This window comes from Falco naumanni, chromosome 6 (assembly GCF_017639655.2).
Source record: "Falco naumanni isolate bFalNau1 chromosome 6, bFalNau1.pat, whole genome shotgun sequence".
NCBI classification, from domain to species: Eukaryota; Metazoa; Chordata; class Aves; order Falconiformes; family Falconidae; genus Falco; species Falco naumanni.
The window spans coordinates 83,476,123-83,494,799 of NC_054059.1; the positions used below are offsets into that span (position 1 = coordinate 83,476,123).

At 37.1% G+C, this 18,677-nt stretch overlaps 1 protein-coding gene across 10 annotated transcripts in view; it reads left to right on the forward strand.

The window, feature by feature from the left end:
* Positions 1–18,677, forward strand: part of RYR2 (ryanodine receptor 2) — a 435,368-nt gene that overhangs the window by 397,416 nt on the left and 19,275 nt on the right. For all 10 annotated transcript variants that reach the window (XM_040597875.1, XM_040597877.1, XM_040597881.1 and 7 more), the window contains 10 exons: positions 407–511; positions 3,316–3,397; positions 4,522–5,825; positions 6,209–6,273; positions 8,062–8,209; positions 9,713–9,799; positions 10,617–10,835; positions 13,003–13,133; positions 13,647–13,689; positions 16,361–16,494. In XM_040597875.1, coding sequence (XP_040453809.1) covers positions 407–511; positions 3,316–3,397; positions 4,522–5,825; positions 6,209–6,273; positions 8,062–8,209; positions 9,713–9,799; positions 10,617–10,835; positions 13,003–13,133; positions 13,647–13,689; positions 16,361–16,494 — 2,318 coding nt within the window. The remainder of the gene's footprint in view (positions 1–406; positions 512–3,315; positions 3,398–4,521; positions 5,826–6,208; positions 6,274–8,061; positions 8,210–9,712; positions 9,800–10,616; positions 10,836–13,002; positions 13,134–13,646; positions 13,690–16,360; positions 16,495–18,677) is intronic.

The following is an 18,677-nucleotide window of genomic DNA, read 5'->3' on the forward strand; positions in this document are numbered from 1 at the left end:
GGGGAAAAAATAATAATCAGGAGTCTGATTCTGTAATCCCTTTGCCAGTTTTGCATTAACCTTCTATAAAGTTATTCCTGATTTATAGAACTACATAGGAAAGAATCAGCTTGAAAATTTGTACCCCTTGAGCATTTGCAGTTTAAAGTTGCAAGCAGCTATACTTTGTGTGGTTCTGAATTAGTAAACTGTGACTTGGCTAAAACAGAGGCAGAATGGTTATTAGGAATAGGCATTGTTTACAGTCAGTGATGTTATTAAATAGATAATTCTATATATGTTGAATTTTGTATAACATATTCCAAAGGACAGAGATATGCACTGCCTTTATATCTTCCTTCCTGGTTTAGCTGAGTTTCATGGAAATAAACTCTGCTTTGCTTTATTTTTGTTGGCTGAAAAATAGGGGCCGTGTACTGGGAATCAGCAAAGTCTGGCACACAGCAGGCTATGGGATGCTGTAGTTGGTTTTCTTCATGTGTTTGCCCACATGCAGATGAAGCTGTCTCAGGTATTTTTTTGCTTTACTGTTTCTTTTTTATCTTACTAACTTTTTTGTAAAACATAAACAGACTTGTTAATATGTTTGAGTCATTAATAACAACAGTTAATAGGGCAAATACAAGGAAAAATAAGAGGCAGAGGTGATGAAATACAGTTGAGGGAGTAAATTACAATATCATAGTGAGTGTGGATAGTAGGCCTGTATTTGGATTACTGGCCGCAGGCACGATGATCAGATCAAGCTGCAAATGAAGTTTATCACCAATATTCAGAAGAACTAGCCAGTTCCTCTCTTTCATACCAAAGTTTTGTCCCAGTGTTTTCTGCGATTTCACGCAAGCCTTTTATGGAGGACCCATCTTCATTGATGTGCCCTTCATTGAACCTTAGCTCATCATTAGTGAATCCTAGTTCAACACGCGTGTGCATCTAAGCTTTTCTACTCTTAGCAGAGAAAGAAATGGGTGCGTCGCTTTTGGATGTGAGTACTCATTTCATAAACGATAGAAATAGCGTAGGGGACTGGCATAGTGGGGTTAAAGTTAGGTCAGAAGAATCCTATTATTAAAGTTTATTTTTAAACTTCTTACCTTCAGAAGAATTGCAGCTCTTAATTGAATGCTGTGATTCTAGGTTTTTTACATAATTTGACTTTCTCATAAGCTTGTAAAGGATTTAGTTGTTAAGGAATAAGGCTCTGAAGGCTCTGAGGTATTTAGATTTCAGTATTTAGTTCCAAATGTATCCACGTAAATATTATTTGCATAAATTACAGTAGTCTTGCTTAAATGGTTTTCCTCCCTGCCCTTGGGACTTTATGGCTGGCAGTAGGCTGATTGCTTAGATTTGTAGGCTCGTGCTTCAGGTATGCTCCTCATTCATTATAGCTAAATAGTCTTCTAGCAAATGGCATCTCAGTGAAACCTGGTTTTAAAGAGTGATGCGTTGAATTTCTACTGAAGTGTATTTATAAGTGCCTGTAGATTCTTCCTGGGTTTGGAAAATCTTTGTTGTTTTAAGAATTGAAAAAAATTAATCAATGTTTGGGTAGGCCACGGTGGTGGCTGTTGTACCTTATTTCTGTGCCACTAAAGCAACATGGAAAGCAGTAGCTATGTGTTGATTGAGAAATATGATATGGCTATTGGCAAGATTTGTTTTTACATTAATGATAAGTTTATAGTCTCAGCTGTGCCTGGAGTGGCTTCGTAGCATCTCTTAATTACTGCATCTAGAAAATAATGAAACTCATCCTGCCACTTCAGAGACAAGAAGCTTTGCACAATGAGATCCATTGTAGTGTGTAGTTACTCATGTCTTTCTGTGGGATAACAGAAATACGGTCTACTCTAAAAGTATGATAAATAGTGGTGGCGTCTTTCTCTTCTGTCGACCTCAAGTTCTTGACTTTCAGGAGCTCCTTTAGGGGCCAGCAGAGCCTCGGGAAAGACCAGAATTGATAGGGGCTCTTTTGTTCATCTATATTTATTGCAAGAATATATTCATAAGCTTTTCAAATTCTATTGAAATACCAGTTTTCAAAGGTGAACAGTATGGCTAAATGGATTTATAAAGGAGTTGCAATATGGCTTTGTCTCTAAGTAAGAGCTGTCTAGGCTAAGTGTTTGGGTTTTGTTTTAAATTGGGAGTTTCCAAAGCACTTTTGGAGAATATTTGGAACAAGATTTGAACAGGAAAAAAACTAAATCACTGGTCTGCTTGGGGGTTGCGTTTATTTGGTTTTGGGTTTTTTTGTTTGGCTTTTTTTGTTTAGTTGGTTTGTTGGTTTTGGTGTTGTGTTTTTTTTGTTTTGGTTCTTTTTTTTAATTTTTATTTTTATTTTCCTTCTCTAGTTTTGTACTAGGAAGCAACAAGGTGGTATTGGTCATACTTCTTAAGAAATCTCTGTAAGGCAGAAAATTAAAGTAAAATTTTCAATCTAAATGAACAAAGATCATCCAGGATGTAAGCACCTTTTGCAATAAGATTTAGAATGAAAACTTAAAAGACAAATCAATTAGAAATCTTCATTATTTCCAGCTTGTGCTGTTTTCAATCCAAGATCCAAATTGCCATAAAGTACCTTGAGTTTGTTGTACTAATCACAGAAGTGCAGCAGTGCTCAAGTATTCCTTATCAATGGCATGATGCAGCAATGTATCACTGAGGAAGAAATTAAGCAGCTGAATAAATCTATCCAGATAGATTCCACGTTGAAATCATTGGCAAGTGAATAGGTACACTGAATGAGAAAAAACATGGCTAAAGGAGTCAGTATCATGTCTATTTAAGGACATACTAATGGAACTTTATTAATAAATACTTTGAAATTTTGTTTCAACTTTTCTTTCTCAAAAAACCCAAACTTCAGTGGCCTATAATGGAATCATTCACTTTGAATCATTTTACATTTTGAGCTCTATGTGCTGCTGTCATTTTTACAAGTCTTCATAGCTGTAAACGTGATTACACCAACAGCAACAGTATTTCAGCTGACATGAAACATTACAGAGGCATCTGTGAGCTTGACATAGCCAGTAATTGCTTTAATTTTTTTCACCACTTTCAGTTTTCATTTTGTCTTTATTAAATTACTGTCCTCTAAATAGATGATTGTGTAAATGTTTGATCCTGTAAATATACTGTAAGGAATCAAGCAATTAAATATATTTTCACTGTATTACCAGCTTTGACACTACTACCTTCTTAATTTCTAAGTCTCATTTTTACAAGGTGAAATATGTGTGGACATATATAAATGTCAAAGAAGTCAATAGATCTCTTATTATATGTATTGTGTTCATTATTTAGGATTCCAGCCAAATTGAATTGCTGAAGGAATTAATGGATCTTCAGAAGGATATGGTTGTCATGTTGCTGTCTATGCTGGAAGGTAGTAAAAATTTAATTTGAAATCCTCTTTCACAGTTGTTCTAGGAAAGTTTTTACCTTTGTGATTTTCTTCATGTGGGAAATAATGGTCTTGTTTTCCTTTCGGTTTTTAATTTTCATGTCTTAGTTGTGAGAAGAGTTGTTAGGTCTTAAAGTGAATGGGAAATTTCTATAGTGTAGTTGATATAGTTGATGTTAATTCTAAATGCCATAACTGTATTAAATCCAGCTCTGGTGGAAGTTTTGCTTTATTTCCATGAATTTAGCTTCTCTTTTGGCTTAGGTGAAAAGTTTTTTTGCTATTGAAGTCAATTGAATCAATCCTAAGTTCTAAGAACTAAACCATTTATAAGTCAGTTTATTAACACTTTTACTATATTGCATTTTTTTTGGGGGGTACTGATCATAGCCATAAAGAACAGGCTTTGATTTGTCTAGTCACTAGTTTCAAGGTCCTTTATAGCTAGTACCTGAAATTATGATTCCCCAGAGAACGTGATCATTATCAAGAAATTCTACAATTTCTTTAGCTCCTTTATGGTATTGAATTAGTACTTTCAATACTAGACTAACTAGACGCACACACAGATGACCCAAAGATCTGTTTTTCCTTTTTGCTGCTCTACTCGTATCCTATCACATTTATTTTCTTGAGCTAACTGGGAGGCCAGTAAACGCTGCATAGATTGCTACTACTCTTAGAAGGTCACTGAGGAGCAAAGTAAATTCTTAGTATTGTAGGCTGTGCTTCATGAACAAACTACTGAGCTACCCATCTGAACTAATGGGACACTGGTTCTGTCAATGTTGCCGTATAGTAAAATTTACAGTATGCTACCTCGTGTTTAGTACTATATTAAACGTAACAGATGTTTCTCTGTTGGGCTTGTGAGTTCTTCCTTTCTTTAATGGCAAATACTTAGTCACTTGTGTTTTTTCCAAGTCTTAGGGTAGTGTAATTAATAAAAGATTTCTGATTTTACAGCTAGCTTTCTCATGTGAGCGTGTTAGCCAACAGTTTATCATCCGTACCGCTTGATTATTTCACTCGTCATTATTATACACTTTTCTTTGCCAAAACATTTGCTGCCATCAGTACCTCTAACTTCATGTTATCACATCTAGGTAATGTTGTGAATGGAACTATTGGCAAGCAGATGGTCGATATGCTTGTGGAATCATCCAATAATGTCGAGATGATTCTGAAGTTTTTTGATATGTTCTTAAAATTGAAGGATTTGACTTCCTCTGATGCATTCAAAGAATATGACCCTGATGGTAAAGGGATAATTTCAAAGAGGGATTTTCACAAAGCAATGGAAAGCCATAAGCATTACACTCAGTCCGAAACGGAATTTCTTCTATCATGTGCTGAAACAGATGAAAATGAGACTCTGGACTATGAGGAGTTTGTGAAACGATTCCATGAACCTGCCAAAGACATTGGTTTCAATGTTGCTGTTCTCCTGACCAACCTGTCAGAACACATGCCCCACGATACCCGCCTGCAAACTTTTCTGGAACTGTCAGAGAGCGTGCTGAATTACTTTCAGCCTTTCCTTGGACGCATAGAAATCATGGGCAGCGCGAAGCGCATTGAACGGGTTTATTTTGAAATAAGTGAGTCAAGTCGGACTCAGTGGGAGAAACCTCAGGTAAAAGAGTCAAAGAGACAATTTATATTTGATGTTGTAAATGAAGGCGGGGAGAAAGAAAAGATGGAGCTTTTTGTTAATTTCTGCGAGGATACCATCTTTGAAATGCAACTGGCTGCCCAGATCTCTGAGTCAGACCTGAATGAAAGGTCAGCAAATAAAGAGGAGAATGAGAAAGATAAGCCCGAGGAACAGGATCCTCGAATGGGGTTCTTCTCTCTCGTGACCATGAAGTCAGCATTAGTAGCTCTCAAGTATAATTTAATGACTCTTATGAAAATGCTCAGCATGAAAAGCCTAAAGAAACAGATGAAAAAAGTGAAGAAAATGACCATGAAGGACATGGTCATGGCTTTATTTTCTTCCTATTGGAGCATTTTGATGGGCTTACTACATTTTGCTTGTAGTGTCGTCCGGGGCTTCTTTCGCATCATATGCAGTTTGCTACTTGGAGGAAGCCTAGTAGAAGGAGCAAAGAAAATCAAGGTGGCTGAACTGTTAGCTAATATGCCAGATCCCACTCAAGATGAGGTGCGTGGGGAAGGAGAAGAAGGGGAGAGGAAGCCAGCAGAAGCTGCACTGCCTGCAGAAGACTTGACAGATCTGAGAACTTTATCAGATGAGAGTGATCTACTTTCGGATATATTTGGCTTGGATTTGAAACGAGAAGGGGGACAGTATAAACTGATCCCTCACAATCCAAATGCTGGTTTGAGTGATTTACTGAGCACTCCCTCCTTATCTCCAGTGCCTGAGGTGCAGGAAAAAATCCAGGTAAACTGTACCTTTTATTTCTGCTGTATGTTTCTCTCTTTCATATGTTAAGTATAGTCTTGAAAAAAAACCTTGCAGCTCTGTTTTTCTGGGGTTTGTGACATATATTTTAAGGAATTGCTTGTAATTACTGGTGTTTACCCTCTCGGATGTCATGAACTTCAATTCCCACAGCCTTCTGTAAGTACATAATGTTTTGGTTTGCTTTTAATTCGGTATCAAAATGTCTCTTCATTAATGTAAATTAAAGTATCATCTTCTCTCAGGGTTTAGATTGTTTTTAAAAAAAGCCTAACATTCTGCACTCTATGTACCCTTTTAACTAACTCTGTACTGCATAATAGTATGTAGACACTTTTTTTTTTAAATCTGACTTTCTATAGGAGCAGGTGAAAGAAGAGGAAAAGGAAGAGAAGGAGGAAACAAAATCTGAACCTGAAAAAGCCGAGTATGTATTACCTTAACTTCTGATCCTTCAAATTGTGGTTTGTTTCACTGAAAAAACAGCTTGATTTGTACTTACTTCTTTGCCTTTCATTTTGTGTCTATTTGTGTTTCACAGTTAGGATTTTTTTCAATCATCCTCCACATCTGTGCACACTCACACAAAAATGCCATGTAAATAGTATCACTCAGATTTTATGAATTTCCCTCTTCCAGCAGCATCCTTTGTAATGCTGATTTAATTTCTTTTAGTATGTGTTTGATTGATTAAGTTTTTCTTGGCAAGTCTGAAAGTTAAAAGAAAATCTCTTGGGAAACATGTAAGAGCACCTGCATTCCAGAGACTTGTTATCTGTCAGTGGTAGAGACTGAATCTGTTTTGCCCTTCCCATTTGGTATGACCTGTTTTGAGTTATTTGGATTTTGCAAAACTTTAATATTCCAAGGTAATTTTAATGAATTACTAAGTACTCTCACATCTTTATGAAGAACAAGTGCTAGCATTTGATAAATGATAATTTTAATCAGTTTAGGCTATGTTAAAATAAAAATAGCGGAAAGCAAAACATGATGCTTGGTTTTAACCAGTACAAGTATGACACTCCATCCCTGTATGTTATGGTTCCTGATACGTGTACAGTTCCTGTAGCTGATATGTCACTGTCAAAATTCTGAGTTCCTTAGTCTCAAGCTCTCTCCTTATTGCTGTCCTGGGATGACAAAGACTTGCCCACCCACCACAAAAACTCTTCTTCCTGATCAGTACAGCAAATTGCCAACTTAGCCAGTATAACTTTGTGAAGGAGCGTGTTGCTGACTTTTGAAGGTCGCTTCATTGTTGTTTGCTCCGCTTGCCTGTGTGAGTTGCAGCGGTACCTGTGCTCTCTGTGAGGAGTGCAGTGCCTGCCGCTGTTAGCTGCCCTGAAACCGCTCCTAACAGAAGGCAAACTTTCAAGTGAATTTTCATGTGAAAATTTATCACGTGTATTCTAGTAAGAGAAGCAGCTTAGGACATCAGCTATTCTGTTTGTAGATAGGTACAGAGAAATTAATAATGTAACATATACGTTGCCTCTCACTCTGGTTTCGCTTCAAATGGAGTTCTGTGATCCTTTCATCTGCCATGCTGTCAGGTCAAATGAACTTCTAAGATAATTCACAGTTCCTTAGATCATGTGTTTGGAGAAGGCAGCCCACTAACTATGAATTTCTGTAATCAAACAGCAGGGTGATAATCACACATCAAATGCTGTCAAGCTTTCTTATTTCTGTCTCCTCCTGGAGTGGGTACTTATGAATTCCTCCGGTGGTCAGAAATGCAGAATTTAAAACTTGGGGTTTGGCTTATAAACACACGAAGAACCAAAGTTTTCTGCAACCTTTGAGGGAACTGGATAGTTAAAATGCCCGAGGTTGGAAGGGAGCACTTAATCATACAGGCACTCATACATACAGCCGTCAGCTTACAGACATTTGTCAGTGCAGGTGTTAGCTGCACAATAATGAAGCAGACCCTCAGGTAATAAGGTTGGCAGATTCTGCCTCTACCAGTTACCATCTGCACTTCAAGTAAGTTTAATTATCTGTAACTTAACCAGACTGTTGCCCTTGCCAATGCTTTGGGCTGAAGAGGGATGTGTGTCTCCTTGTCGTTTGTGTGTGAACTGTGTGAGTCATGAGTACATGAGCCTCATGAAAATATGCAATGACCTCTTTCAGAGTGTGATTTTAACTTCTTGTTTAGCAATTTTATTAATTTGAGATATTATTTTGGTTTCATTTGTGTCCTAAGGGGAGAAGATGGAGAAAAAGAAGAGAAAGTCAAGGAGGACAAAGGAAAACAGAAATTAAGACAACTTCATACTCACAGATATGGAGAACCAGAAGTTCAGGAATCAGCTTTCTGGAAGAAAATCATTGCATACCAACAGAAACTTCTTGTAAGCTGTTCTCTAGACTATGCATTTAGCTGTTGGCAGGGATGTGTACCACCATATTATTCTACCAATATAAAGACAAATTTGCATCTGATTAAGCTCATTTTTCTGTCCGCCATCATCCATAATGAATCCATAATCCATAAAAGAAAAAAAAATGCATTAATTACTTAGTAGACAAGATATTAGTTCTTTGGGATTACGGCCCAAACTCATCCAAGATGCTTATCCATCACTGGAAAAGAACTGTGCATTTTAATGTGAATAAAATGTCCTGAATTTCCACAGCTGCTTGTGAGCCTGTAGGATTTGTCTTTCCTTGAGAGACAATTTTGGGAAATGACAAGCTCTGCTATAAAAAGAATTTATTAAGATACAATGCTTAGCCTAAAATTCATAAGAAAAGAAGTTACAGATTTTTTTGTGAAATAGCAAGTTATTATTTGAGAAACTTCTCAAAACCTGTGGAAAATAAGACAAATTAAAATAGTGTAACTGTATCTGAGAGTATCTCAGTAAAATGTGATATCCCCTAGTTTGCTGTAGAACCATTTAAAATCCATGCTTTTGTTATCTAGGAGATTCCATGAATATTCTGTGAAGCTGGTGTGAAATGCAAAGCAAAAAGAAATACACTTCTGCTGTATATCTAATATATACGATTGTTTAGGGCCAGCCTACTTCTAACATGAGTAGCAGCAAAAGTACAAAACTGCTTTCACGGCTTTAATAAGGAATTAACTGTTCAGCTTTTGGTTTTGAACTCATTCATTTTTTAAGGCTAATCATGTACCAGTCATGCAAATTTCACTTAATTTTTTTTTCTAATAGTCTTATTTAATAATTCACTAATAGTCATCTCCGGTTAGGGCTGAAAATATGGAAGAATCCCCCCGTCAGAATTAGAGCATTCAAAATGTGTGCTAGAAAGGTTTGTGGCTCATCAGGAAGGGAAAAGGTACATTTCTGCAATCCTTTTGATAGCATCATAATGTGAGAGAAGCTTTGTATTCGTGGCACTTAGGTCACAGATGAACTTTCTGCTGTTCTGGTAAAAATGCAATTGATTTTGGGATAGAAAAAGATTTAAAATAAACATGTGCAGACATTTTTGTTTCTTGGTAAAACAATTTCCCATATGCAAGATTATTGAAACAGGGAAGATGGAGATTTCTGTATTACTAGTGCATTAATATTACATTATGTTGTCTCTGTGTTGTCTCTAAGTGTATTGAGAGGATAATGAAAAAGATGTAAGAGGCAATTAGAAATTCTTCATCCTTTTCTGCATGGAGGGAAGCAAAACGTCCTTTATCCATTATTGCACATATGGAGTAGGAGAGAATTTGTACATCAAAATCAAAATGTTTGATTTTTTTTTTTTTCATTTTCTATTTATAATTCTACATAGGGGAAACAAATGAAGCAAGCCCCATGCAACAACGTAGTAACTGTTGTGGTACCATTATTAGGCAAAGTGTATTTATGTTCTGTTTCTATTTTCAGAATTATTTTGCACGAAACTTTTACAATATGAGGATGTTGGCATTGTTTGTTGCTTTTGCCATCAACTTCATCCTGCTTTTCTATAAGGTAAACTTGTCAAAATGTTACTTTTCAATAACATTCAGGTTTTGTAGACAATATACTATGGTAGAACTGCCTAGCCTAGCAGATTCAATACCTGCTTCATACTGCCACTTCAGAAATCTAACACAGCGAGAGCTCAAGTGTTTGTGTGAAGTAATAATAGACTTCCAGTACACAAATACCTATTCACAAAGTTCTGCGTTGCGACAGAAGCAGCAGCCTGAAAGGCATACCCGTGCCTCAGATGCTCTATTTCACAGTTCAGTGCCTCAGACAAGTGCAGCCTTCACTGGCAACTTAAACTAATACATGTCAGCTGAGATGTTTTCTCATGCTCTGAGGAGGTGTGTACAGCAAGGAGAAGTCACCTCATCTCAAACTGCCTAGAATATCACTGAGCATTGTCAAGACTTCTAGTATTCAGCTCTATTTGGGTCTTCAGACTCGGGTCACTTTCTGGCAGAGCCCTGCTGATAAAGACTACGTGTGGGAATGTCAGGAGTTGCCTGGGTTTCTTCCGAGAGGGCTATGCCCTTTCTTGGATTTGAGGTGATAAAATTCTGCATGGCCCGAATTTGCTTCCATAGAAAGAGAGCGGGAGGGTGGGGGGAAGAAAATGAACTCTATCACAGATTGGTGTCACAAGGTGAAAGGGTCTTTGTGAGGTATTCTCTGTGGGCATTTTTATGCAAAACATTCTTTCCTCATAATGATATTGTCCTTGGTATCATTGTTTTCCATTATACTACTTACTTGTAGTAGTGTAAAGCTCCTGCCAAAGGAAAACTGCTGCAATATTAAGATTAAGTGATTTAAACAGGTCTCCACATCTGCTGCGACAGAAGAAAAGGAAGTTCCTGTGGTATCTGTTGGGGAAAGTACCAAGATGAACAGCCTGGAGAATGACAACCAGAGGGTCATTGCAGTGCATTACGTCCTGGAAGAAAGCAGTGGCTACATGGAGCCCACACTGCGGATTTTGGCCATCTTACACACAGTCATCTCATTCTTCTGCATCATAGGGTATTACTGTTTGAAAGTAAGAAAAACAGAACACTGTTTTTCCTTCTAGCTTTGTACTTCTTTATCCATGGAGTAGTATAGACTGGAACAAAGTCATAGCAACGTTGCTAAAGCAGGTTGAAGGACTGTGTAAAGAAACACTCTGTTGTTTAGTGTAGCCTACACAGACATGTATTAGGTGACGTGGGAAGTCAGGAAGTTACAGGTCTGAGCCTGGCTTGCTGTGCTGTTACAGCATTTGCACCGTTGCCGTGTCAGCCAATTACAGCAGTAACCTGTATCAGAAACTGCTTGTGACTGTCACAGACAAGCTGTGTACACGTGGCCAGAGGGACCTTAGGTGACAGTGTCTGCATTACTGGTCAGCTGGCTTGTCCGAAAAGCATGAAGCGTTGTGGGCTACCGCTACCGCATGGTGTGGCTCTAGGCAACGCCTACATCTCATAAGCTGGTGGTAGTGCTTTGGCAGGAACTTAAGCATCTTTTAATGCAGAAGGTCTCTGTTAGGGATATAAGGAATGACGAAGCCACCGTTACTGGCAAAATGCTGCTTCTGGCTTAGGAAGATCAAATGCCATAAATCTCTTGAGCTGGGAGAGGCATATCTGGGATGTACTTCCCCCATTTTTACACTCTTCCTGGGGCAAACCCTACAGGTCAAAGTGCAAGATAGTACGAAATTAAATGGATCTTTGCTATGACCCAGTGTGGCTACTCCTTTTTCTTTAAAATGTCTTTATCAAAGTTTTTTATGTGGTCCTTGATATTTTTCTTTTCCTCTTTTAATAGATAATATTTTTTCTATGCTAAAAAAGACACAATCTGCATTTGTAGTTGACGCAAATGGTCATACTATGCATTAAGTGGTTGATATTCATATCTACCTTAAGTGTCTCTGCAGGTCAATAAATACTAAAACATGTTTTCCTGTGTCACTGATTGGCATGCAGCAGGAAAGCTTAGATTTCTGGCTTTTGAGATGTCCTCATATCTTTTTTTTTTTTTTTTTTTTCCACACTATGACTTTTTATACTACTTTCCCACACTCTTTATTTATACTACATTTATTCTCTGACTAGAAGGAAAAGACATTATCATCATTATTTTCTTTAATGAACTGCCTTCTTTCCAATTCTGAAACCCTGAAGAAAAGACCAAATATGGTTTCTGTCTGTCTTTGGAGATATACTGCTTTCAAAATTAAAAATCTTCAGAATTGCAGGTCTATGTATGAGGTATTTGCTTCTGAAGATTACTCTGCATGAAATCCACTTTTTTTTTTTTTCCAATTAGTTGTCTGAAAATAAGATAGGAACTATTGTTACTGTATCTAATGCAATAACCATATTGCTTGAGTAATCTACTTTTTATTACTATTATTTCACTATACTTTACGTCCAGCCTTGACTAGTAATATAGTCAAGGTAGGTAATGCAGGGTGGGTGGATTCTGGGGACCTGCGAAATAAGGAAAGAGCAGGGGTTACCTTTGTTGGTAACAGGTTTCCAAGAAAAATCCATTCCGCTGGGTCCACTAGTTACATCTGCCTTCTCAGAATGTTATCCAGCTGATGAGTTGTCGGTAAACCCTGATCCTTACTGCTCAGCTGTGTCACCTGCTGGCAAAGAACTACAGAGCACAAGTATATAGAATGTGGATGCGATTTAAGGATTTTTCTTTTTACTGCTTCCAGCCTTTCTTTGCTCTCTACTGTGAAACTACTTTTGCTTCCTGCTGTGAAACCTCAAGAATTTTTTTTAGCAAATGAAAGGCAACCTCTAACAGCTCTGCGTATCAACATGCAATCCAAAAGTGTGATCCCAAATTAATGTTTTGCAACCAGAATTTCTAAGCTTTTAAAAATTATTTTCACTTGACTAACTCTAACAGCTCCATAGCACCGAAGAACTATTTTTATTTGAAGGATCCCTTTTCGGGGTTTTTTGGCCATCTTTTTACAACTGCGTGGCACACTGTAGTTATATGATTTTGAATGACCTGGTCCTTATACGTCTATACCTTTGCAGTGTTCTGGGTAATTGTCAAGTCTTTACGTTTTTTTAAATACTATTTTTGCTCTGTTCAGTTTTCATACTTAATTTTTATAACAACCAGCTTTTCTTAAAAATTTGCAAACATGTCGGTGCATTTTAAATAATTCCTGGTATTGTTTTCACCTGCAGGTTCCACTGGTTATTTTTAAGAGAGAAAAGGAAGTGGCAAGAAAATTGGAATTTGATGGGCTGTATATAACTGAACAGCCATCAGAAGATGATATTAAGGGACAGTGGGATAGACTCGTAATCAACACACAGTGAGTTTTTACCTATTCTGTCTCTGTAGCTTTGCAAGTAATTGTTCTTCAATCTCCACAGCTATATGGTTGATTATCCAGCTTGTCTGAGATAAACAATTGTCAGGGATACACTTCTAGCAAGGGTATACATAATATTTCAGACACCTGTTATGCTAATATTTAGTATTACTTTTTAAATTATTCATTCCTAGGTCTTTGTTTTAAAATTATTTCTGTTCCATAAAAGAAAAAAAAAAAGTCCCAACTCTCTGCCTGGTGGGACTGTGAGCTCCAGCTGCTTTAGAACCCTGTCTGCAGGCATCGACTCTGCCACTTGTTCCCAGCTACATTAGCGTGGTAGGCTGAATGTTATTTGGCAATTTCCATTCCGGTGACTTCACAAATGACTAGCTGGCTATAGCAACAGAGAGCCTCTAAGAAACAAAATCAGTATCTAATTTTTGTGACATTTCAGTAACTACTGCTTCTTCTCATGATCATCTAAAATGTAATCTTATCTGTGTTTTTCAGGTCTTTTCCAAATAACTATTGGGACAAATTTGTGAAGAGAAAGGTAAGGCTTATTTTTAAAAATATGCATGAAGTTAAAATAAAGCTTTAATGTTTGTTTATTTTCCTGTTTGAAGAAAAGTGAACTGTCCTTCTTTGAAATATAACTTTCAGTGTAGATTTCCGTATTTACCATTTTAAAATACACACTTTCCTTATGCTTACAACTACTTTTGTGTGGTTTGGATAGTTTTAATTTCAAAGTTTTTCTGCATACAGCTTGTTGTGTAAAACAGGAATCCAAATACATGCATGAAATGCTGTGGAGAATTTCTCTGTACACTTGTACATACATTGCAACTTATGTAGCTTATTTTGCCTGTGTGTATTTATGTATTCATCTCCACGCACACAGAACAGAGTCCCTCACCCAGGAGAGGGTTGGAAAGGAATTTGATAAGAAGATAGGACATATTGAGATGTTTAGGCACAGGGCATAGTCAGACAACTGTACTGATGAGCATCTGGCCCTTTTTGTCCCTTACCACTCTGTTTTCCCACACTTGCTCCTCCCCAAATGACCTAAATCCATCCCATTTCCCACCTTTGCTTCTTCCCTGTAACATCCAATAATAAGTTCTGTGGAATCCCCAAATGTTCTTCCTTTCACCATCCCGTAATGTATCCCAGGTCCCTTGGCATTAAGTTTCTCAGTTGGAAAGGTGATCTGGAGAGCTACTCCCAGTGACTCATCTCACTGGGTTTCACGCCTGGACACTGGGGCTGAGGCTCTCCTGGGACAGCCCTGGGAAGGACCAGGCAGTGTGTCCATGCATCAGGAGTCTGTAATTTGGGTTCCTGCCTGCTGTCGCACCCCTGTGCTCCTCTAGGCTCCAGGAGATGGGCCTTTGATGGGCGGCTGGCTCCCGTGAGGGGCCTAGTTGTAGCTGGGCAGGGTGTTCTTTGGACTCTTGCCCAGCTGTTCTCTCTCGGTGGTCCTTCATGGGTGTGCAGATGAGCTTTTATCGCATGACAGTCTCTCTCTCTCAAAAATAGCCCTCTATAAGCAGAGACTGTTGAAGTTCATTTCTTACAAACGTTATGTCAAATGTTTTCTCAGCTTGCTCTTAGAAAATAAATTTTATGTTTGTACCACAGCTTACAACAAGAATAATCTTCCTAGTGTATTTGGTCACAATTGAAAAAGAGGGTGTTTATGTTGCTGGATCAGATCTACCCCCTTCTTCACGCCATTTGATGCCAGTCTTGAATAACGCTTTTGAAAACATCTTTTTAAACACTAGTAGCTCTTCTGTGTTATAACAGTTTTAGGCCAACCTGTCTAAAAAATGCTTTGAGTTGTGCATTCATTTTGCTGTTGAAAGGTTTTTTAGCATATTTGAAGTTCTTAGATACATATATCTATCTGTCTATCTAAGCAGAGGAGGCACTAGTTTGCACAGAGTACTCAAGAAAGAAATTAAATGTAGTAGATCAAGGAAGGTTCCTATTAAAAGGAAAGGAGCGTGGTTTTGAGTTGCATGGAAGGTTTTGGTATTTTGTCTTTGGCTGAGGAACTGCTCTGCACAGATTGAAGTGCCTTCAAATACAGTATTTTGTAAAGAATGTTTTCTCTTTCATATATTCAGATTTATATATAAATATACTTAAATTCCCAGCCTAGTGAATGATACCCAGTTATGAAACATTGCTTTCAGATACATGACAAGGAATGCCTGTCTCTAAAAATCTGCAAAATTATCAATTAAAATTAAATCATTACTTATTAGAAAGCTGGTAAAATACCACCTCGCTAGCAGGAGTCATTCAGTTATAAACTTCTTACTCAAAATTTTGTGTTTTTTATTCTTTTGAAAATGAGAAGAGAGAGATTATATTTAGGAAGGAGCTGTGCATTCAGTGAGAATGAGAGCAAGAAAATGTTCATTTCCAGAAAAGTTTCTTGTGAAGCATTCCAATTTAATAAGAAAGAGATAGTTTGAATTCACTGAAAATCATTTTTAGCTGTAAGTCTCTGTTCAAGATCTTTTGATTCTTACATATTCTATGTGTATTATATTTTACTTTTGTTAATAACTAAACAAAAATAAGATCATAAAATTATACAATGAAGCTAGTTAATAAGTCAGGACATTTTTCACAACTATTTCAATGTGAAATACTTCCCCTTGAAAGAAATAAAAAATCGCCAATCCAGATATTTGGGTTACTTAAAAAACTTTTATAAAAAGAATAAATTTTTTGGGCATGTGGTTGGTTTGGGTTTTTTTATTTTATTTTTATTTTATGTTCTTAAATGGAGTAACTAGTAAGGGTCAAATACTGTCTTTGAGAAATCTTATTTTAGTCAGGTTTTCACACAGCTAGGATATTTAAAGCATCTCTTTATGTGTGAACACACAGTGTATTTTTCTTTTGTCAGTGAAAATACTGATTTAGTTCTTGTTTTGCTGGGTTGCTTTCCTCTTCCTGTTCTCATTAAATGAGTAGAAACATCTTGTCTTTGACACCCACCCCTTGCCTCTATTGAATTGATTGAAAATGAGCAGAAAAAAAAAAAAAAACAAACAGAAAATTACTGGCTGATATGATAGACAGATGGAAACAAACAGATGAAAAAGATCATGTACATTAAACCTCTTGTCTTCAGAAACCAGGCTAAAAAACAACTTGTCTACCCAACTGATTCTGTTGAATATTCCCTCTAACTTTAGGTCATGGATAAATACGGTGAATTCTATGGCCGTGACAGGATCAGTGAGTTACTAGGAATGGACAAAGCTGCTCTTGATTTTAGTGATGCTCGAGAAAAGAAGAAGCCAAAGAAGGATAGCTCCTTATCTGCTGTGTAAGCATTTGCTTCTGTTTTGTTTGTGTGGTTGGCTTTTTTTGTTTGGATTTTTTCCCCCAGGGTTTTAAAGGTAAAATTAAGCATTCAAAGTTTGTTATTCAGCTTTGAATTTTCTTCTTGCTCTTTTTTGTACATCTATATAATATAGATCAATTCTGAAGTTGAATGATATAGTGAATTTATTTCATTATAGACAACATATATGCAGGACTTCGCTGGTTTTTATGTGTGAAGATTTAGCTTAGTGCACAGCTGCTTGAATACATCACATTACCACTGTTTTGATAGAGTCATTACCACTGGGCTGGAAACTCATAGCTGTCTCGGTTCAGCTCAGCTGGAAAGAATGGGCAAAATTGGCAGGGTGTTCTGATTATAAAGAAATGATGGAATAAATTTAAGTGATAGTGACCAGTAAAATCTAGGAAGTTGGATGATTAGTCTTCACATCCATTTATAATTTGTTTTCCCTAAACTATGTATTTGCCTATCATCTGAGAGACAGACTTGGAAAAAAAGCCCCTTGGCATTCAGAGTAATTGCATTTATTTTCCTTCTTAGGGAAGGGATATTCTCAGTTTTTTGTAAAGTATTGCAAAATGTTTTTTTCTGGTTCTGCATGGTAATAAAAGATACTCAAGTAGATAGAATGTATTTTAACAAATGGACTTGTAATGCTACAGAGATTCTACTGGAAGTGTTTATTTGTAGCTTGCTTTAAAAGCAACATTTTAGCAATGGGTTTGCAAGAATTATATGAGGTAGACTGTGGGACCACAAGTAGATTAGAATTGCATTGAAGCAAGGGCTAATTTTGTACAGCTGGATCTTTAATGTCCATCTTTTTTAAAGATGAATAAATTAACCTGAAGTCCATCTGGACAGTCAATCAGGTACAGTGTTAAAGCCCCAGGACTCTGTGGCATTGCAATACTAATTAAAATTTAATATTGTAGCAAAAGTACTTTCCAGAATACTTTCTTACCAGCAGTTTTGCTGCTGGATTATAGTAGGACCCATGGATGAGTTTAGATTATTATTTTTTCTCTAATTTTTATTACTTTTCTTGGCATAAGAAGAAAATGAAACTATTTTCCCTTCCCTGTGTGCTCATGCCTCATATTTGGGAAACAAAAAAAAAATAATGAAATAATGTTTCTGTAAATACTCTTGAAAAAACAGACCAGAATGAAGCAGTTGGAGAAGGCTAATGAAACACTTCATTTTAGAATCAGGCCTGAAAGGTACTAGTTTTTTGTTACATCTCTAGTGTCTACTCCATGTTATATACATTTTAAAAAAACACAACCAAAACCAAGGCAACCTCATCTGTTTTTCAAGTTCTCCCTGGAGAACTCCTTCCATCCTTATAACAGATTAAAATGCTGTGGAAAATGAAACAGCTATGACAGAAATTTACAGAACCATTTGCATAAGCTTCATATGCTTCAGGAGGGCACACCTATCCACTTTTTACCAGTTTCAAAAATGAACAATAATGGAGTTTTTATTACTAACTAAATTATAAACTAACTAAAAATTAGGCATATTCCAGATTCCACATTTGAAATATTTACAGTGCCATGAAGAGAGAGATGGGAAAAGCAGTGGAGTTGAACTTTTACTGCACCACTTTGGGGGAAAAAAAGCTGGAGAATGGTCTGACCTGGTGCGGCTCCCAGCTCTAGTGCCTCTGCTTCTGCACGGGCCAGCAGGAGGTGGCCCAGACTGAGGCCAGACCAGATATTTATGTCTCTGTCAACGCAGAAGGGGAGTGCAGCGTGTAGCATTTCCATTCTCAATATAAATTAACCAGATTTTTCTTCTGCCTTTTTGGCCCTTAGCTCCTACTGTTTCTTCCCCTGTCCCATGGGCAAATAACCTGTGATTCCCTTCCATCCGCCTTTCTGCAAGGCACTCGCAGCACTCTACTTGCAGGTGACCTAGCTCCTTCATAGCTGCTGCCCGTCTCACCGATATCTGCATAATAAAATCCTCAGTGTACTGTTATTTTTAACTCTGGAAGAGCCATTCAGCTTATATATATTTGCATTTTTCAATATGTATTAAAATATTTAAGTAAGTATTTGATATTTTTCAGTATTATTTAAGTATAACCAACTAAGGAGGACGTTGCAGTTTGAACTTCAATGTAGATTAGACAGTAAAGACAATTAATA